The sequence below is a fragment of the Muscardinus avellanarius genome (assembly GCF_963383645.1).
Source record: "Muscardinus avellanarius genome assembly, chromosome: 15".
Classification (NCBI taxonomy): Eukaryota; Metazoa; Chordata; class Mammalia; order Rodentia; family Gliridae; genus Muscardinus; species Muscardinus avellanarius.
In genome coordinates, this window is record NC_137801.1 from 36,514,039 (window position 1) to 36,533,323 (window position 19,285).

General features: G+C 53.0%; 1 protein-coding gene across 1 annotated transcript; it reads right to left on the reverse strand.

Moving 5' to 3' along the window:
* Positions 1-780: 780 nt before the first annotated feature.
* On the reverse strand, positions 781-17,689 carry HAAO (3-hydroxyanthranilate 3,4-dioxygenase; the record flags this gene model as incomplete). Its single annotated transcript, XM_080711111.1, has 10 exons — positions 781-859; positions 950-1,032; positions 1,161-1,229; positions 3,286-3,431; positions 3,700-3,743; positions 3,999-4,088; positions 7,641-7,747; positions 8,057-8,140; positions 13,542-13,620; positions 17,610-17,689. The coding sequence occupies 10 exons, from the start codon at positions 17,687-17,689 to the stop codon at positions 781-783; spliced, it is 861 nt and encodes a 286-aa protein (XP_080567237.1).
* Positions 17,690-19,285: the final 1,596 nt, after the last annotated feature.

A 19,285-nucleotide genomic window follows, 5' to 3' on the forward strand; every position in this document is an offset into this window, starting at 1 on the left:
CCCAGGATGACCCGGGGTAGTCACTACAGGGTGGCACCCCTCCTCCCCCTAGGTCTGGCCCTAGCCTAACACTAACCAGAACTGTTACATTAACTTTTCCACTTACCTGAACCATAGCACTAGATCAAAGTGTACCACAACCGGATGACAAGCGGATGTCCACCTGTTTCAGTGGAAAGTGACCCCGGCCTCTGGGGCCCCTGCAGCAGGGGTCAATAGCAGCTAACTCCAGGTGTGGGGATTTTGTGTTTTATGTACTTTGATTTCATTCTTTCTGCAGGCACACAAATCACTTCTGTGGACCAGAGTCACATGAACAGTGAGGAATACCCCACCACACGCAGGAACACCCGGTGACAGACCCTCTCCCACATCCACAGTCACCTGGCGTCCCAGAACCCCAGGCACAACACATCACGGGGCAGCGGCGCCAGCCACCCCTGACAGCCTGTGTGCATGAGACCACAGGTGCTCCTTCACCAGGAAGTGTTTATTGAGGGCCTTCTTGGTGGCAGGCCAGAGGGCCCATGGGGATGGGGTCAGGCACACAGCCCTGTGTGGGGCCGGCTGCTGTTGGAGGAGAAGGGAGTCACTGGAGCTCTAGGGCCTGGCGTCCAGGCCAGGAGGGCAGGAGGGTGGATGGCACAGGTGTCTAGGGCCTAGCATGGGGTGTGCAGAGGAGCTCAGCAGCTGGACACAGAGAAGAGGAGGGGGCTGAAGAGTCCTTCGAAGGGGTGGCACTTGGGCGCGCCGAGGCTGCCTCAGCCCACAGCAAGGGGGTCACCCCAGGGGCCTCTTGCGGGCAGGGTCCTGGGTCACAGACAGGGCCACAGCATCTTGTGCTCGCTCCCACATGTACCTGTGGAGACATATGGGCAGGAGCCGGGCAAGGCTGGACTCAGGATTCCAGGGAAAGTCCCGTGGCCGGGAAGGTCCCCTGTGTACTCACGAAGTCCCGGCTGGCACCAGGAGGCTGTCATCGGGGGCCAGACCAAGGCGCTGTCTCCCCATTGTCACCACAGAGGAGCCCTCCTGTGAAAGACAAGCAGAAGCCAACAGAGGCTGTTGGGCCTCAACATCTCGCAAGGCCATGAGAGCAGGTCCCCCAGGCCCAGGAGCAGCCTGATCCCATGGGCAGGGATGGGCCCCGGGCCACTTGCCAGCTGCCACAGCCACACGTCCACGTCCTGTTCCAAGCCTCTGCTGCTGCCGTGTCCATGGGCGATCACCTGGTGGGAGGTGAGACTTTCCTGGTGCTTCCTGCCCCACAGGGGGACGCCTTGACCAGGACTTGGAGCGGCGCCGCCCACCTGCTGCTCTCCACCACGCAGGCCTGCGCACACACCGCCTGTCCCTCTCACACATGCTCAGGTGAAGTAGTGCCCACCCAGGCACATTAGGGACATGCACAGTTCAGCTCCCAGAGGGGCCCCCTCCCTCCCTCCATGGGTGTTATGGCTGGCCTAAGCAGGAGGAGGGGTGAGGTGAGCATGGCTAAGGACTCTCAGGCCTGCGACCTGGAAGCCTGTAGCCACTGTGTGGGGTGGGGCAGGCCCTGCTCCTGTTGGCCCGAAGAGGACCGAGTGACTCGGGGGATCTCTGTTGGATGGGAGGTGTGAAAGAGGAGGGTGCAGCTCAACGCACTGCTGTGTGCTGGGGTGGGAGGCCTTCGTGGGACACACCCTACTGTCATGGCCCTGCATGAACTCTAGGCACCCCTCAAACGAGAGAAGCAGGCCAAGCTCTTAGGTAGGCCCGTGCCCAGGGAGCACCCCCTCCCCAGGTGATTAATTCCAACTGTGCGGGCGGTTGTACAGAGAGTGCCAGGCATTGTAACACACAGTGACCTCCAGCCTTCTTGTAGATCTCCCTCCTGTGCTCCTAGCTTGTCCCCACAAAGTACAGAATGATCTCTTCCTTCCTTCCTTCCTTCCTTCCTTCCTTCCTTCCTTCCTTCCTTCCTTCCTGCCTCCCTCCCTCCCTCTCCCTCTCTCTCTCTCTCTCTTTCTCTCTCTCTCTCCCTTTTTTTGTACTGGGGATGGAACCCAGGAGCTTTCTACCTCTGGGTTACACTCTCAGACCTATTTTGTATTTATTTGGAAACAGGGTCTCACTAAGTTGCTGAGAGCCTAAGTAGCTGAGGCTGGCTTCGAACCTGCACGATCCTCCTGTCTCAGCCTCCCAAGTACTAGGATTACAAGTGTGCGCCACCACACCTGGCTCAGGGTGATCTTTCTGAAATGCTACCTTGGCCTCCTTGCTTCCCACTTAAACACCTGAGTGAAGCTGCGAGCCTCTAGGGCAAGTCCTCCGCCCTGTCCAGCCCCACAACCCGCTGGGACCTGGCCCTCCCAGCACTCCAGTCTACCAGCCACTTGTGCTCTGGCCCTGCCAAGCTCAGCTGCATGCGGTCCAGGCTGCTTCAAGCCTCCAGCCCTTTGCTCAGGCTTCTCCCTCACCTAGAACGCCCTCGTCACCTCCTTTTTAACCTTTACAAACTCCTGCACTGGCTTTAAAACTCAACTTGCACATCACCTCCTCCAGAAAGCCTTCCTTGACACCCCCCAGCCAGGGCTCCTTCTTTACCTGTCCATGGCTTCCTATAGTTTCTCTATCAATATATCACACAATTGTGGATTAACTTGTGTGTCCTTGGCCTGATGACATACTCTTTGAGATATTGACCCCATCTTGTTCTTCTCCCAAAGCCTGAGACATAATCGACACTCAAGAAATGTCAAAGCCGGCGTGGTGACACACACTTGTCATCCCAGCATTCGGGAGGCTGAGACCAGAGGATCGCGGTTTATGAACAGCCTCAGCTACTTAGTGAGGCCCTCTGCAACTTAGTGAGACCCTGTTTCAAAATAAAGAATAAAAAATAGTGCAGGGGGTGTAGCTTGGAGGTCGAATGCCCCGCGTCCCCAGACCCTCAAAAAAAACAAACAGAAATGTCGAATGAAAGGTCCCCTTTTTTGTGTGTCTCTTTGCATATCTAAACCCATCCTTACTACAAACATATCTCTCACAAACACGACCAAAAGCCCACGAATTTCTAGCAGGGACTAAATTGCAGACCTGGGGAAAGCCGTCAGATGATGAGCTGGTCCTACTCTGAAAGCAAAGATTGCTTGGTATTAGGAAGCCTGAGGTCACAGCAAAGCCCTTGTTCTGGGTCAGGGTGGGGCAGGAAGGCCTATGCTGATGCCCACAGGCTCTGATATGTGTGTGATTGGTTTCTGGTCTTGCTGGGTGGATGCCCTGGATATCCCAAGGCTGTATTACCTGGGTCTCATAGGTGTCTCCAAACAGGCTGAGGGATGTGCCTGCCTGCAGCTCCCTGTGATGACCATCCAGCCAGGCCTTCAAGGACATGGGTTCCATGATGGATCGTGTGCTCAGAGGGAACGGCGGCTCCTTGAGCAGCTGGTCTGTACCCAAAGCATAACTATGGTCAGTGTCATTTGGGCTTCGCCACCCAGCCCCCAGAGGGCACAGATCCCAGGGGTCCCAGCTCTCGATCGCGGGGTCAGGCTCTGGATCCAGCTCAGTCACCAAGCAACCACGAGAGGGCACTATTTGGTGCCATCTTCTCAGTCTTGAGAATACGGGAAAAGAGACTTCAGTGACCCTGGGCCAAGACCTATCTTACTGTGAAAATGGAGGGAGGGAAAGAAAGATGGTTGCCAGTGGCCTCACCAGGGATGGGCTTTCCTGTTCTGTACTGCTCAGAACTGAAGAACCTGCAGGGACACACGGAGAGAAGAATGGCTGGCATCCCCATTTGAGCAGCCGGGGGGTGCACATGCAGGGGGTCCACAGGTGGGCACAGGACCCATGCACACTGTGGGGCCCTCTCATGACTTGCCCTGCCATCCTTTACTCCCAGCCCCATGGAGCAGCCCCAGGGGCTCCCCCTACACCCCCACCCTGGGAGGGGCTTTTCCCAAATTCCTAGGGATGAGTGGAGTGAGGGGCAGGGCCAGGCTGGGGCTCACTCTTGGATGATGGGGGCCAACTGTGTGCCAAGATTCTTGCAGTGGAACCACTTCTCAAACAGGACATCCGTGCTGTCCCCGACGTAGTACCTGCCAAAGCAGAGGACAGGGAGCCCTGCGCAAGCCTGCCTCCGTTCACGGGCATCTGGGCCCTGGCCATCAGAGCTGGGCTGCCTGTGTCTCCTGTGTTAGTGCAGCCTGGTGGTCAACACAGGCACCCCTGCACCCCGCTCTTCCAGAAGCACATGTGTACCCCACTTATAAAGCAAGCGGCGCTCTGAGGCTTGGGGAAGCTGGGCAACTTGGCAGGACCACACAGCCTGTAAGTGGCAAGACTCTGGCCTTTGATAAAAGGCAGGGGCTCTGAGGGCAAGTCCCCGGGGGCACCGAAGCCCTGTTATGAGGGGGCTCTGGTGGCTAGCTCCCTCCCAGGTGGGTAGATGTGATCTGTGTCTGTAACCATCTCCAGTAGCACTGCTTAAGTGGGCGGTCTTGGAAGCGTAGAGAGCATCTAATCAGGTGCGTTCATTTTTTCAAAGAGGAAGCTGAGGCTGAGCCTGAATCCAGGGCAGCCGCCTGCCTGTGCTGCACTAGGTCAGAGAACGTAGGAACTTCAGTGGCCAACATGCAGAGATGGCCTCCAAACGAGGGTGTCTTCTTACAGGTCATGGTTGCCCTTGGGAAGTGGAGCGACGCTTCGGACCTTCTCCAGGGAAGGGCCTTGTGTATGCATGCACAGCCTTCAGCAGCTCCGAAGCCCCCACGGGCTCAGCTGTGCCAGGAGCATATATCAACTGGACGCCTAATCCCCAGGCCCAGCTCCTGGGGAACGCCAGCTGCCTGCCCTCCAACCCCACTGAAAAAGAGAAGCAGTCCGGCTGATGGAGATGTGACAGGCACACGTGGCATCGCCCACCTGGCACCCTAAATTCTCTCTGGGGATGGAGCCGGCCACCAGAGCGCATCCTTCATAAGAGGACTCCAGTGCCCGGTGAGAACTGTCTTTGGAGTGGCATTTTAATGTCGAGTTCCTGGCTTTTATTAAAGGTCAAAGCAGCCAGATGAAATCCGTTATTGCGTTTTCTGTAAATGTTATTGCAGAAGCTGTCCTCTCCATTACTGAAGACTCCTGCTAAAAAGCTCCTTGGAGAACTCCTTTAAAACTTAAGGCCAGGTATCTCTGTGCAGATTTTTATTATTCTGCAATCATTAATATTATGCCTTTTGGTCAGCTGGGCATTGGTGGTGCAGGCTTGTAATCCTAGTTTGGGGAAGCTGAGACAGGAAGATCACAGTTTCAAAGCCAGCCTCAGCAATTAAGCAAGGTTTCCAGCAACTTAGCAAAGACCTCATTTTCAAATAAAAAATAAAATGGGGCTGAGGGTGCAGGTCATAGGCGTAATGCCTCTGAGTTCAATCCCCAGTACCACAAAATAAAATAAATTTTAAAAGGCGTTAGGCAGGGTGTGATGACACACGTTTGTAATCTCAGCATTTGGGAGTCTGAGACAGGAGGATCGCAGTTTGTGAACAGCCTCAGCTACTTAATGAGGCCCTTGGCAACTCACTGAGACCCTGTTTCAAAATATAGAATAAAAAATAGGACTGGGGGCGTAGCTCAGAGGTAGAATGCCCTTGGGTTCCATCACCAGTACCACAATAAATAAATAAATAAATAGTCTTTAAATATGCTTTTTGAAAATAATTAATAGTATGAGAAAAACTCACTTTTTTTCCAATAAAAAAGCAAAACTCAAACCTATGCATGGTACCTAACTACAATGTAATCAGGTAGAGATATGCATAGAAAAAAAAAGACAAGATGGCCAGGCATGGTGGCACACACTTATTATTCCAGTACTCAGGAGTCTGAGACAGGAGGATTGCAGATTCACAGCCTGTCATCTCAGAAACTTAGTGAGGCCCTGTTTCGAAATAAAAATGAAAATAGGGCTGGGAATTTAACTCAGGTAGAATGCCTCTGGGTTCCATGCTAGTACCACAAAAACACACAGACAAGTTGGAATTGTAAGTGCCTTGTTAGGTTTTCTTGGGGATGACAAAAAAAACTTTTCTCTTTTTTATTTTTGTTTATTTTGTTTCCTTGAGATATAATTCATATAATAATTCATAATTCATAAAATTCATCCTTTTACTGACATGTAATTTAAATTTTGTTCATCTTGCATCCCTGTAGTTTTTCAAATTTTGAGTATGTGATTTAGCTAGTTTGAAAAAAAAAAAAGCACTAAAATGTGTTTATTTAAAAACACTAAGAATGGCCGGGCGTGGTGGCGCACGCTTGTAACCCCAGCCTTCGGGAGGCTGAGACCTGGAGGATCGTGGTTCGCGGACAGCCTCAGCTACTCAGTGAGGCCCTCTGCAACTCAGTGAGACCTGGTTTCAAAATAAAGAATAAAAAATAGGGCAGGGGGTATAGCTCAGAGGTTGAATGTCCCTGGGTTCCATCCCCAGACCCACAAAAAAAATAAATAAAAATAAAAATGCTAGGAATGACGGTGCACAACTGTAATCCCAGTTACTAAGGAGGCTGAGGTAGGAGGATCCCAAGTTTGAGGCCAGCCTAAGCAATTTAGCAAGACCTTGTCTCAAAATATAAAAGGGCTGTAGATATAGTTCAATAGTAAAGCACCCCTTGATCCAAATCCCAGTACCACCAAGAGAGAAGAAAATGTGCACATGTACACACACACACACACACACACACACACACACACACACACAGTCTTTGTTCCCTGAGTTTCAGAAGCCTCTTCCTTCCAGAGGATGACAATGAGGCAGCTGATCAGACAGAGGGAAGCAGCAGTGGGATGGGGTGTCCACGGCCGGCTGGGCTCGTCCCTGGTGGCGCCGACTCCCACCCGCGGCTGCTGCCCTGGCCCCCACTTTGTGCTCATTTGTGATACTGAATCTAGCAAGTTAAGCTCAGCAAACGTCCCCTCCCTGTGCCCAGTTTCTTCTTCGGTAAAGAAGGGATGATAACAGTACTTACCCCTAGGGTCAAGGGCGCATTCTAGGGGCGCACCTGCTGGCTAGCCCGACGCCTCACTTACAGAATGAGCTGGGGTAAAGACATAGCACTGGCCAAGACCAAGCTCTAGAAACAGGCTGTGAGAAGCAGCAGTGTTTGGAGCTGCACTGGGGTAGCACGTCCCCACCACCTCCACCTCCCTTCTGACTCCAGCCCGAGGGTCACTGGGCTGAGCGGGCTTCCAGGGGCCACAGGTGACACCCCTACACTTTCCATCACGCCCACCCACCCTCCCCTTCAGTTAGGAAATAAAAGCTCAACCTTGCCTCTGGCTGCCAAACCTTCTGTTCTTTTTTTTTTTGGTGGTACTGGGGTTCCTGGAAGCCCTTCTACCTCCCGGTTACACTCCCAGACCTATTTTTACATTTTTATTTGGAAACAGGGTCTCCTAAGCCAGCGCGCGCGGCTGGCTTCGAACCTGCGCGATCCTCCTGTCTCCGCCTCCCAAGCGCGGGGATTACAAGCGTGCGCCCGGCGCACCCTCTGTTCTGTTGGTGGCCAGGAAGTGCTTCCTTGGTTCACTGTAGGGTCCTTTCTGCCATCAAATTGAGCTGCACCCTCCGTTGCCCCAGCCTCAGACGGGCATTTACCTGAGCCCATCCAGTTCGGATTCCAGCCGCCTCCTCTCGACCACCAGCCCCATGGTGTTGGCAAACCTCTGCGGGGAGTGGGGTACCCCGGCAGGCAGGAGGAATATCTATAAAGGAGGAGACCAGGTACCCAGAAAGGCTGCAGTCTCTCACAGAGACCTCGGGGCCCACAGCTTCCTGGGCATCCCCAGCTATCCACAAGGCACAGGAGGGACTGTTGGACCTGGCCTCTACTCCAGGAACCAGACGGAATATCAGCTGAGTTGAGGAGGGGGCGGCCCAGAGGAGGGAGGGCACGGGCAAGTCAGGTGGGCAGGAAAGGATGGGGGAGGACAGAGCCTTGGCCAGGGACAAGCAAGTGGCCAGGGGCCTCCCGTTCTGGCCGCCGCCTCCCACCTATCAGGGCCCAGCCTCACCTCTCCCTGCCGAATGGCCACGTCCCGCTGTTTCCCTCTCTCCAGGACTCGGAGAACCATGTCTCCCTCCAGCTGATAGAACACCTGTGAGACAGCAAAGACCTTCCTCATTTCTTCTGCCCAGGCCCTGAGTCCTGATCAGGAAACCCAAGAAATTCCCCAAAGGCCTCGGCGTTTATGAACAGCTCTGTCACTCCTGTCCTGAGACTCTGGTCTCCCCTGGCCCAAGACAGAGACAGGAGGAATGGAGACATAGAAATCATGCCTCCAGCGTGTGAATGATGACCGAAACACCCAGGGGCCACAGCAGGTGCCTGGCTCGACGGCCAGGTAAGGGGAACCACCCATTTCCTGCCAGCCGGGGTCTGTGTAAAGCACCTTCATACATATAATCTTTACAACTTCCAAAGGCATTCCATTCTACAGAAAATGAAAAACAAAACAAAAAACAGGAAGGAGAGAGAAAGAAGGCAAACTGAGGCTCAGAGTGTGAGGCACCCTGCCCAAGGGCACACGGCCATCCATGAGCAGCCCCTGGGACAGAGCTTGTGGCTCAGGGCCCACGATGGTCCCTCTGGCCAGTGCGCACCCTGCACTGGGGCTGTGGAGATCGGCAGCCGCGGGGAGGATCGTGCTCTTTCTGGGGACTCCTTCCGCATGTTTCCTGTTCCATCCTAAGTCCCCAGTTACCATGTCTACTGAGACACCCCATGGAGGAAAAGAAGAGGAGCCAGATGTGATGTCTCTCTGATTACATACTATACAGGTGTTAAAAGCCCCAGGCAAGTAGTTGAAGAGCTTTTAATAATAATTATCATGTAAGGAATTAGAGGTGATAAAAGTCCTAATCACAACACCTACTATGATAAACCAGCTGAGCGCAAGGAAACTAGAGAAATGTGGCCCCAAAGCCTGCTGCAAGGTGCAAATGGACACGCTGCTCTGCAGGGCACTACGGCTCCTCACTAGCCCCTGGGGCTTCTTGGGACGCAGGGTCTTGAGTAATGAAACCGGCGGCTGTCCTGGGTCACCTAGCAACTCCACCTCCAGGACCTGAGTTCATCAGAATGTGCCCGTGTGGTGGCCATCTGATCATAGTGTGTGATTAAAAGCATAGGTTCCAGTGTCGGCCGACGGTGCTCAGCGCTGCCAGGCCACTGTGTGCCCTTGGCCAGTTCCATTAGCCTGTTTGTGCCTCGGTTTCCTCGTCGACAGCATGATAGCATCTGCTCAGAAAGCTGCTGTGAAATCTGCCTGGGAAGCTCTACACACTCAGCTCGCAGCATCTGGCTCCTGCCATCAGAGACTGCCGGAATCGCGAAAACAATGTTAATGATAATGGGGGAAATGTAAACATTTGACAGTAGAGTCAAACAGTGGAACATTAGGCAGCATTAAAAACTGCTTTTGAATATCTGATAACTCTGATAACAAACATGGGAAAATGCTAAACTGAAAACTTTTTTAAAAAAATAGTGCTGGAAATCAAGCTGGGCGCAGTGGCGCACGCTTGTAATCCCAGCGCTTGGGAGGCTGAGACAGGAGGATCGCACAGGTTCAAAACCAGCCTCAGATACCTAATAAGGCTCTCAGCAGTTTAGTGAGACCCTGTTTCCAAATAAAGTATAAAATAGAAGCCGGACGTGGTGGCGCACGCTTGTAATCCCAGCATTCGGGAGGCTGAGACAGGAGGATCGCGGTTCGCAGACAGCCTCAGCTGCTAAGTGAGGCCCTCTGCAACTCAGTGAGACCCTGTTTCAAAATAAAGAATAAAAAATAGGGCAGGGGGTGTAGCTTGGAGGTTGAATGACTCTGGGTTCCATCTCCAGACCCGCAAAAAATAAATAAATAAATAAATAAATAAATAAATAAAATAGACAGGAGGAATGGAGACATAGAAATCATGCCTTCAACGTGTGAATGATGACCGAAACACCCAGGGGCCATAGCAGGTGCCTGGCTCGAGGGCCAGGTAAGGGGAACCACTCATTTCCTGAGAGCCAAAAAAAAAAAAAAAAAATAGTGCTGGAAACTAGAGATCAAACCCAGGGCCTTACACATGCTAGGCTAGTGCTCTATACCCCAGCTCTATAGTTACAACACTAAAGAAAAATTCAGAACTATACCCAGCAGGATACCAAGTATGTAGTCACACATGTAGAACACAGGTAACATGCTCACAGGGTTCCCCCTGAGTGGTGGGGTTAAAAATGAGAGAAACATTTCCTTTCTACATTTGTTACATTTTCTACAATAAATAATATTTATGTTTCTTACTTAAAACAACTAATAAATATTATTTAATACAAGCATTAAAAAACCTATTAGATTTCCCCTATAGGGAGCAATTCAGCACGTCCTATCCTCCTCCCCAGACTGGAAGAAAACGCGCGCGCGCTCTTTCCAGGTAGCCAGGCCTGGTGGCAAATACCTGATATCCTAAGTACTCAGGAGGCTGAGGCAGGCGGATTGCAAGTTTGAAGCCAGCCTTAGCAACTTAGTGAGTCCTTACTTCAAAAATTAAAAAAAAAAAAATGGCTGGGCATGGTGGTGCACGCTTGTAATCCCAGCATATGGGAGGCTGAGACAGGAGGATCGCGGTTCATGGACAGCCTCAGCTACTTGATGAGGCCCTTTGCAACTCAATGACACTGTTTCAAAATAAAAGACTAAAAAATAGGGCTGGGGGTGTAGATTGGAGGTTGAATGCCTCTGGTTCCATCCCCAGTACTGCAAAAAAAAAAAAAAAAGACAAAATTTAAAAACTATAAAAGGGAGGGTGTAGTTGGTATATAGCTCCATGGCAGAGCAGCCCTGGATTCAATCCCCTGCACCACAGAAAACAAAAGCAAAACAAAAAACCCTTTCCAGGCAAGCTACAGAATATTAGCCACCATCAAACAAAAACATAAGAAGACAGTGGAATGTTCCCATCTTGTGCCTTGCCCAGAGGCCTTTCCTGAGATGAGGAGCAGGCCCCCGCTGAAGCAGAGGACAGATCACTGACAGCAGAGAATCCTGTGGGTGATCTAAGAGGAATTATGCTCGTTTGGGAGGAAATGATGTTTGGGGGCCTGCGGCTAGCTGGAAGATTAAGTGTATTGGCGCAGGCAGATATTAGATAGAGTATAGCTTCCGTGGCCTGGAAAGGCCTCACAGGCAGGCAAGATGCGGAGTGGGTGAGGTGCGGAGGATGATGCCTACTCTATACAGATCAACCCCTCCTACCAGCAGCGGCCATGGTCCCCGTGTTGCAAGGAAAGCCTCTGAGATGGCTGGGGGCGTACCTGTCCCAGACCACAATGTTACCAAGAGGTTCTGTCTCCCAGCCAGATCCCTGGCACCTGCCTGCCCCGAGGGAAGGTGTGGGTAAGTGGAGTGTGTGTGGGTGGTAGGGGCCTGTCACAGAAGCAGAGCTCAGCAAGGAGGAAAACCTGGATCAGTCAATAAGGGGTGGGATTTGAACCCAGGTCTGAGTGGCTCCTCAAGCCATAGCTGGGTGAGGACAGGCAGGGACAGAGAGGATACTGACCCTTGGTTCTAGGGCTGCCCAGGGCCTTAGCAAGCACTGTGTCTGCCCTCCTCCCAAGCCCGCCCAGGCCCACCTCCAGCCACCTGAGTGTCCCCCACGTGGGGACAGCTGCACAGGCCAGCCTTGCTTGTCTCTCAGACCCCGCTGTGTCGAGGCATGACCGGCCCAGGCCCTCAGTGGACACCCATCTGTCCGAGCAGTGGAGAGGCCAGGAAACGGGTGTGGGTAGAGGTGGCAGGGGCCAGGAAGGAAAGGAGAGAGGAGGGAGACAGACAGGAAGGAGGTCAGGTAGGTGGACACTGGGGCCAGGGCTAACAGATGCCACCGGATGACCAGGCTTACCGACAGATGGCAAAGACCCGCTGTGCCTCCCCCGCTTGGCCGCCAGATAGGACCCTGTCTCTTATGTAGGTTTGGATTTTCCTGCTGATTTTTTCACAGAGGAAAAATGGTCTCCATGGAGGTGTGCTGTGAGAAGGGGCAGCCGGGAAAGGGGCAAGGCCCTTGGAAGTGTGAGGGGCAGGCCCATCTAGCTGCTGTCCTGGAGGCCCTGGTGCATACATTAGATGCTCAGTGAAGGTTTGCTGAATGCGCGATTCTGCAGTGCTCCCGCAGTCCTCCAGTGGGGGTGGAGTGCAAGCCAGACTTTGCACCTTGAGCCCTCAAATCAGGCCTCCACTAAGAGGATAGAGGGCTTCTACTGGTCATTTCCTGCATGCTCTGGTCCCTGAGAACCTGCCCTGTGTCTCCTAGAGGGGATCATCCTTCTCTTTCTTTTTTGTACTGGAGGTTGAATCCAGGGGCATTTTACTTTGAGCTACACCACAGTCCTATTTTATTTTTTGTTTTGAAACAGGGTTTTACTAAGTTGCTGAAGGATCTCAATAAATTGCTGAGGCTGGCCTTGTACCTGAGATCTTCCTGTTTCAGCCTCCCAGGTACTGGGATTACAGGTGTGCACTACGGCGCTTGGCTTCATATCTCTCTCTCTCTCTCTCTCTCTCTCTCTCTCTCTCTCTCTCTCTCTCTCTCTCATTTATTTATTTATTATTTATTTAGCAGTACTGGTACTGGGGATGGAACCCAGGGGCATTCTACCTTCTAGCTATACCCTTAGCTCTATTTTTAATTCTTTATTTTGAAACAGGGACTCATTAAGTTACAGAGGACCTCATTAAATAGCTGAGGCTGGTCATGAGCCTGTGATTCTCCTGTCTCAGCCTCCCAAGTGCTGGGATTATAGGCAAGCGCTACCATGCCTGGCTCCATCCTTTTTTTTTTTTTAATTTTACTTTCATTTATGTAATTTGGAGTAGGTAGTAGGGAAACAGTTAAAAATTCAAGGTACAAAACAACATACAGTACAGGGCATATCGCTTCCAGCAACTGACGTGTCCTCTGCCCTTTAAATATAGAGGGGCCGCCCAGCTCACCCATTCCTCAGTGCCAGCCCCCCAGGCCCAGGCCTCTGCCGCCTGCCCCTCACCCTGACCCAGCCCACCCCTCTCTGTGTACCTGGACTCTGCCCCCTAACTGTAAGAGAGGGAGAACTTGGTTCCTGGGATCAGAAGGGAGACTAGGTCCCCTCCAGGCTCTGGTCTCATTTTGGAGGCCAGCTGTGCACACTGGGGTCTGGGAGGGGACCAGAGCATCCCACCTGCAGCATGGACAGCCCGTGTCCAGAGAGTGGAGGCAGCAGGGCCAGACCTATCTTCCCCGGGGCTGGGCTGTTTTCTAGGGCTTCTCCAGCACAGAGCCCCGGCCCGGCCTCCAGGATGGGGCTGTTGGCGGTGTCATGAAGGAAGCAGTATTGGCGGTGTCATGAAGGCAGCAGTATTCCCAAGATTACAGCTGTGTCCCTCCCCTGCAGCCTCACTGCCCTTCTTTAGTCCATAAACTCTAGCCCTGACACAGGAAGTGTCCACTGCCCCGGTGGACAGATCCAGCACCTACCTCCTCGCCCTCCTCGATGTGATAGTCCTTCCTGGTGTTGGGGCCCCCGACGAACATGATCTTGAGCTGCTCCTGGTGCCTGCAAAGGAGTGGTGGGGAGACGTCCAGGACCAGCTCGTTGGGGCGATGGAAGGGGTGCAGCAGGGGAGAGGAGCAGATCCCTGTCCCCCCATTTTCATCCCCAGCTCTGCCCAAGTGCATCTCAGAGCCTGTGTGTCTGTGTCCCTCTGCGTGTGTCCCCTGTCCCCTGACCCACCAGGGGCACAGCCTGCCGGCAGATCTGTCGCTTCATCACCCAGGGCTCCTGGGCTGTGCTCAAGCTCTCCCATGATGGAGAGCAAGCTGGAGCCCATGCTGTCCGGTTATTGGCACCTCCACTTTCCACGGGCTGGAGGCCCGATTCAGGAGACGGGCACATCTAGCAGGGGCCTCAGATAGCATGGAGTGGTGTAGCGTGCGTTTATAAACACAGGAGCTGAGCTGCGCGTGGTGGCGCATGCCTGGAATTCCTGAGTTTGGGAGGCTGAGACAGGAGGATCGATCAGGTTCACAGAAAGCCTCAGCTACTTAGGTCATTGGGAAATCAGTGAGACCCTGCTTAAAGATAAAAAATAAAAAATAAGGCTGGGGGTGTAGCTTGGAGGTAGAATACCCCTGGGTTCAAAACAACAACAACAGCCGGGCGTGGTAGTGCACGGTTGTAATCCCAGCGCTTGGGAGGCTGAGACAGGAGGATCATACGGGTTCGAAGCCAGCCTCAGCTACTTAGTGAGGCTCTCAGCAACTTCGTGAGACCCTGTTTCCAAATAAAGTAGAAAATAGGTCCCAGCCCAAAGCCTCTGGGTTCCATCCCCAGAGCTACCAAAAAAAAAAAAAAAAAAAAAAAAAAAAAAAAAAAAAAAAAAAAAAAAAAGAAAGAAAGAAAGAAAGAAAGAAAACCACAGGAGCTGAACTGCATGAGGTGGAGCATGTCTACAGTCCCAGTACCTGGGAGGCTGAAACAGAAGGAACAACTTGGTGAGACTGTTTCAAAATAAAAAAAATTAAATAGGGCTGGGGTGCAGTTCAAAGGTTCAATCTCCAGCACCACAAACAAAATGCTGGAGTTAGACTCCTGGGATGGAATTCCACCCGACTGCCAATCTTAGGCATGTTACTTAACCTCTCTGGGCCTCAGGGTTCTTATCTGTAAAGTGGAGAGACCACTCTCAATTTATAGAGGTTCAAGGGTGTATGCGAGATCATATTTGGAAGTTCTCAGAATGGTGTGTCTGGCATATGAAACGCACTATTTAAAATAAACAAGCAAGCTGGGCATGGTGTGCACGCTTGTAATCCCAGCATTCTGGAGGCTGAGACAGGAGGATGGCGGTTCCCGGACAGCCTCAGCTACTTAGTGAGGCCCTCTGCAACTCAGTGAGACCTGGTTTCAAAATAAAGAATAAAAAATAGGGCAGGAGGTGTAGCTCGGAGGTCAAATACCCTTGGGTTCCACCCCCAGACCCGCAATAAATAAATAAATAAATAAACAAACAAGCCAAGCCTAGCTGGGCGTGGTGGTGCACGCTTGTAATCCCCACGCTTGGGAGGCAGAGACAGGAGGATCGTGCAGGTTCGAAGCCGCGCTGGGTTAGGAGAGCCTGTTTCCAAATAAAAAAGTATAAACTAGGTCTGGGAGTGTAGCCCAGAGGTAGAAGTGTTTCCAGGAATCCCCAACACCACCAAAAGAAAATAAATAATAAAAATAAATTAATTAATTAAATAAACAAGCCTAAACTGGGTGTGGTGGCAAAGGTTTGTAATCCCAGCACTTGGGAGGCTGAGACGGGAGGATCCCAGGTTTGGTTGGAAGACAGCCTGCCTCATCAAGTAGTGAGACTTCTCAACCTAGTAAGACCCTATTTCAAACTAAAGTTGGTCTGGGGGTATAACTCAGAGGTAGAATATCCCCAGGTTTAATCCCCAGTACCAAACAAACAAAAAACAAAACCAATAAAATAAATAAGCCTAATGCAACCCTCTCATTTGATTACTGACTATTAAAACTTGTTAAAAGGTCAGAGAGGGTCATGTAGCCAGAAAATGACAAACCAGAGCTAAGGCTCAGGCTCCCTGACTTTCAGATTGGTACATAGTTAATTAGCCGTTTGGAACTTGATAGGGTGCTCTAACCCCTCTCCCTGTCTGTCTCCTGTTGGTGTGGTGTCTTTTTTTGGGGGGTATTGAGGATTGAACCCAGGGATATTCTACCTTTGAGCTACACCTCCAGCTCTTTTGATTTTGAAATAGTCTTGCTAAGTTGCTGAGGGGCTTGCTAACTTGCTGAAGCTGGCCTTAAAGATGGAATCAACCTATGTTCAACCTATCAGCCAGAAGGCATAAGCCAGACCATGTCCTCTTCTGGAAGTGATATAAGTTGAACTGAACCCTCTGCTCCCCACACCAAATTCATATGTGAATGTCCTAACCCCAGAACCTCAGCATGGGACCTCACGTGGAAACAGGGTCTTTGCAGATGTTACAAGTAATGAGGAGTAGAGTAGAGTAGGGTGGGCTGGCGTTTTAAAAGCAGCAAATCAGCACAGGGACACACAGGGGCGGGGTGCCTGTGAAGTGGAAGGCAGAGATTGGGTGATGAAGCAGAAGCCAGAGGCCAGCAGCAATGCCAGCCAGGGAGAGGCGGGCGGACGCTCCCCCAGCCCCAGCAAACCAAATCCAGGTGAAGGTGCACTTCACTGATCTCTGGCCTTGCCCCGTGTTTGGTTATGTTTATTGGCCACCTCTTCCATCAGGTCAGCTCCACACCGAGGCGGGCTGTCAGCCTCCCCTCCCCCTGCTGTATCTCCAGTGGTAGGTGCTCATGACCACCTGCTGAAGGAATGACGGGAAGGCCTGCTCCTGCGTGGGCTTTGTGATTATTCCCAGGGAAGCACTGCAGGGCTTGGGGAGAGGCGGGGCACCCTGGAGGCAGGACAGCCAGCACTGCCCAGTCTGGAGGTGACCAAGGTGGAGCCAGAGCCATGGCCACAAGCTGGAGAGGAGCAAATGAGAAGGCACTGGAGGACTGAGAATGAGAGGCAGGGATAAAGTGGAGGAAGGAGGCAACGATGATGAAGCTTTCAGATGTCGAGGGATGATGGCAGTAGGAAACACAAGCCTTGGACATGCTGACCGTTAGGCATGCTGACACTGCACAGTGGACAAGAACATGTGTGGACTTTGTTGCCACCTGGTTCCATGGCCTTGAGTCTGGACCCTGTTCAGCACTGGCTCTGGGACACTGGGAAAGTTATCTATTAAATTCCACTTCACTTTGCCTGGTCTCTGGCCTGTTCAAGTGTCAGTGATGGTCACTGCCTAGGTGGAGGCACCGCCCCCTGGAGATGTCTCACAGATACAGCAGATGTGGCCAGTGCTCGCCTGGGTCTGGGGGCACAGGAGATTCAGCCATGGAGCTGGGAGGCTGAGAGCAGGGGAGAGACCACAGAGGAGGGCCTGAAGAGGCCTGGCGGAGAAAGAAACCAGTGGACAGGTCAGCCCGGTGGGATGCTGTAGGCAGAGGCAGCTCAGGGAAGGCTGCTGTCAGTGTGAGTGTGTGCACGCGTGCACAGGAGTCTGCAAGAAGAGGAGAAATCAAGATCTCCCCAAACGGGCTGGTCCTCTAACTCCACTGTTGGCCAGCAGCTCCTGGGCAAGATTGGAGTGTGTGATTCTGCTGTCCTCAGACTCAGGTTCTACTGTATTTCTAGGTCACTAAACACCATGCTCCCCAAACTTTTGAGTTTTCCCAAAGTGCACAGGAGCCCCGTGGGGCCAGAGAGCTGTTTCCCAGCCCAGGAAGGAGAGGCCCCTGCCATCTCATCTCAGACAGAGTTGCCAGAAAGAGGAACAGACAGAGCAGGTGGAACCCGGAACAGCCGTTGTCCTCCCTGCAGCGCCTGAGAATGCCAGCCCCCCTTCTGCAGGCTTCTGGGCCAGGGACCTCCAGCTGGAGGTCCCGGGTGGAGTGGATGAAGGAGGTGAGGGCAGAGAGGCCGGGTGTGGGGGTGTGGGGTGCAGGAGACTCACATGAGTTTATTGCAGACCGGGGGCTGGAAGGAGGCCCGGTTCTCCTCCACCCAAGTCCGCACTCTCCAGCGGCGCTCCATGGCTGCGGGCCGGCGGCTGGCTACCCACAGGTGTCATCCGGCGCTGCAGGGGACCTCGGCCTGGCTCCGCAGCCTTTTGGTCGCTCATTAGCGACCCGGAGGTCAAAGGGCGGAGCAACCCGGGGGCCTGCTTTGGCGAGCTGGGGCCAGCCTAGGCTGGGTGCGCTCGTCGCCCTCGCCCTTGCCCTAGCGGAGAGAGACTGCCGGGTGCGCTGGGTGCGGGAAGCCGGCTGCAGGCGGGGGTTCTCCGCAGGGCAGGGGTCAGCACTCCGGCTCGCCCTCCTGTCCTGGGGGCGCCCCGCACACACGCGCCAGCGGTGGGAGCCTGCTAGACCCCGGCCGGCGTGGGGTGCGGGATCTAGACCTTGTTGGTCTCCTGTGCCCAGATTTTCCGTCTGGTCCCAGGGAGGCCCCAAAGAAGTAGCGTAGGGGAAGAACGCGGGTGTGGGAATCCGAGCGTCTGTCGGAACCCTCAGCATTGACAGTGAAGCTTGGTTTTCTCATCTGCGGGATGGGGCTGCGGCGCAGGGAAGATGTCCAGCGGCGCCACAGGCCCGGGCTAACCCGGACCGGGTGCCCTCGCGGGGACCAGCTCGGGCCACCTCTCCAGATGGCCTCTTACCTAGCGCAAAGGAGTGCGGCTGGCCGGGAGCGCGGCGCTCGGGCGGCACGGGAGGCACACCGAGCAGGCAGGACCCTCCCTAGAGGAGCCCGGTGGTTAGTGCATGCCTTAACCCACGCGCGATTATCTGAGGAATTCTAGAGATGACGAGGGGTCCTGTGTCCCAGCCCTCGGGAATCTCAGTCCCCTGCCCCAATCCGGGGACTAGGGACCCAACCAAGGCCTGTGTCACCACTGAGCCACACAGCCCCTATCCCTTTTCAGGTTTGCCTAAGTTTTGCCCAGGCTGGCCTTGAACTTACAATTTTCCTGCCTCTGCTTCCTGAGTAGCTGGGATTACAGGAGTGAGGCACTGCACCGGCGCCTTTCTTTTCAGGACTCAAGAAACTGAAAGGTGAAACAGAGAAGTGATGGGTGGGAAGGAAAGAAAGATGATGGCTCAGGCCTCGAAGAAAGCAGCTCTAGAGGAGAAAAATTCCAACTCCTCCCGCTGGCCCCACACCCACCCCGGCCTCCCCCTGCTCCCTTCTCCCCCAGCTGGCAAGGGCTGTTTTTCTCAGCATCTCAGACAACCCCCCCCCCTGTGTTTTAATTGATGTAGTCAAATAATGGGAACAACTAAGGTGATAAGTAGAGCATTGGGGATATAAATTATGTATGAATCCTTTACATAGGCTAAATGTATCACCACACCCAGATATGCCCTCTGACTTGGGCTGTGTAGATAAAACGCCATGGGTTGGCGAGCTGTGTGCCACCATTTACTTTAATGTCAGAAAGTGGATAGTTCCCCTTTTATCCAGATGTTCTGGCATTGTTTAGTACCAGCTTTCTGGCTCTTGCCTTCTGACCCTTCCAGTTCTTGTTGCCATTCCCCTTTGCACAAAGGAGCTCATTTAAAGATGGAGCCAGGAAAAGCAGCATCTGAGGATCGGAGTCCACGGGGCCACCTTGCTTGCTGGGGTCCTGTTCTG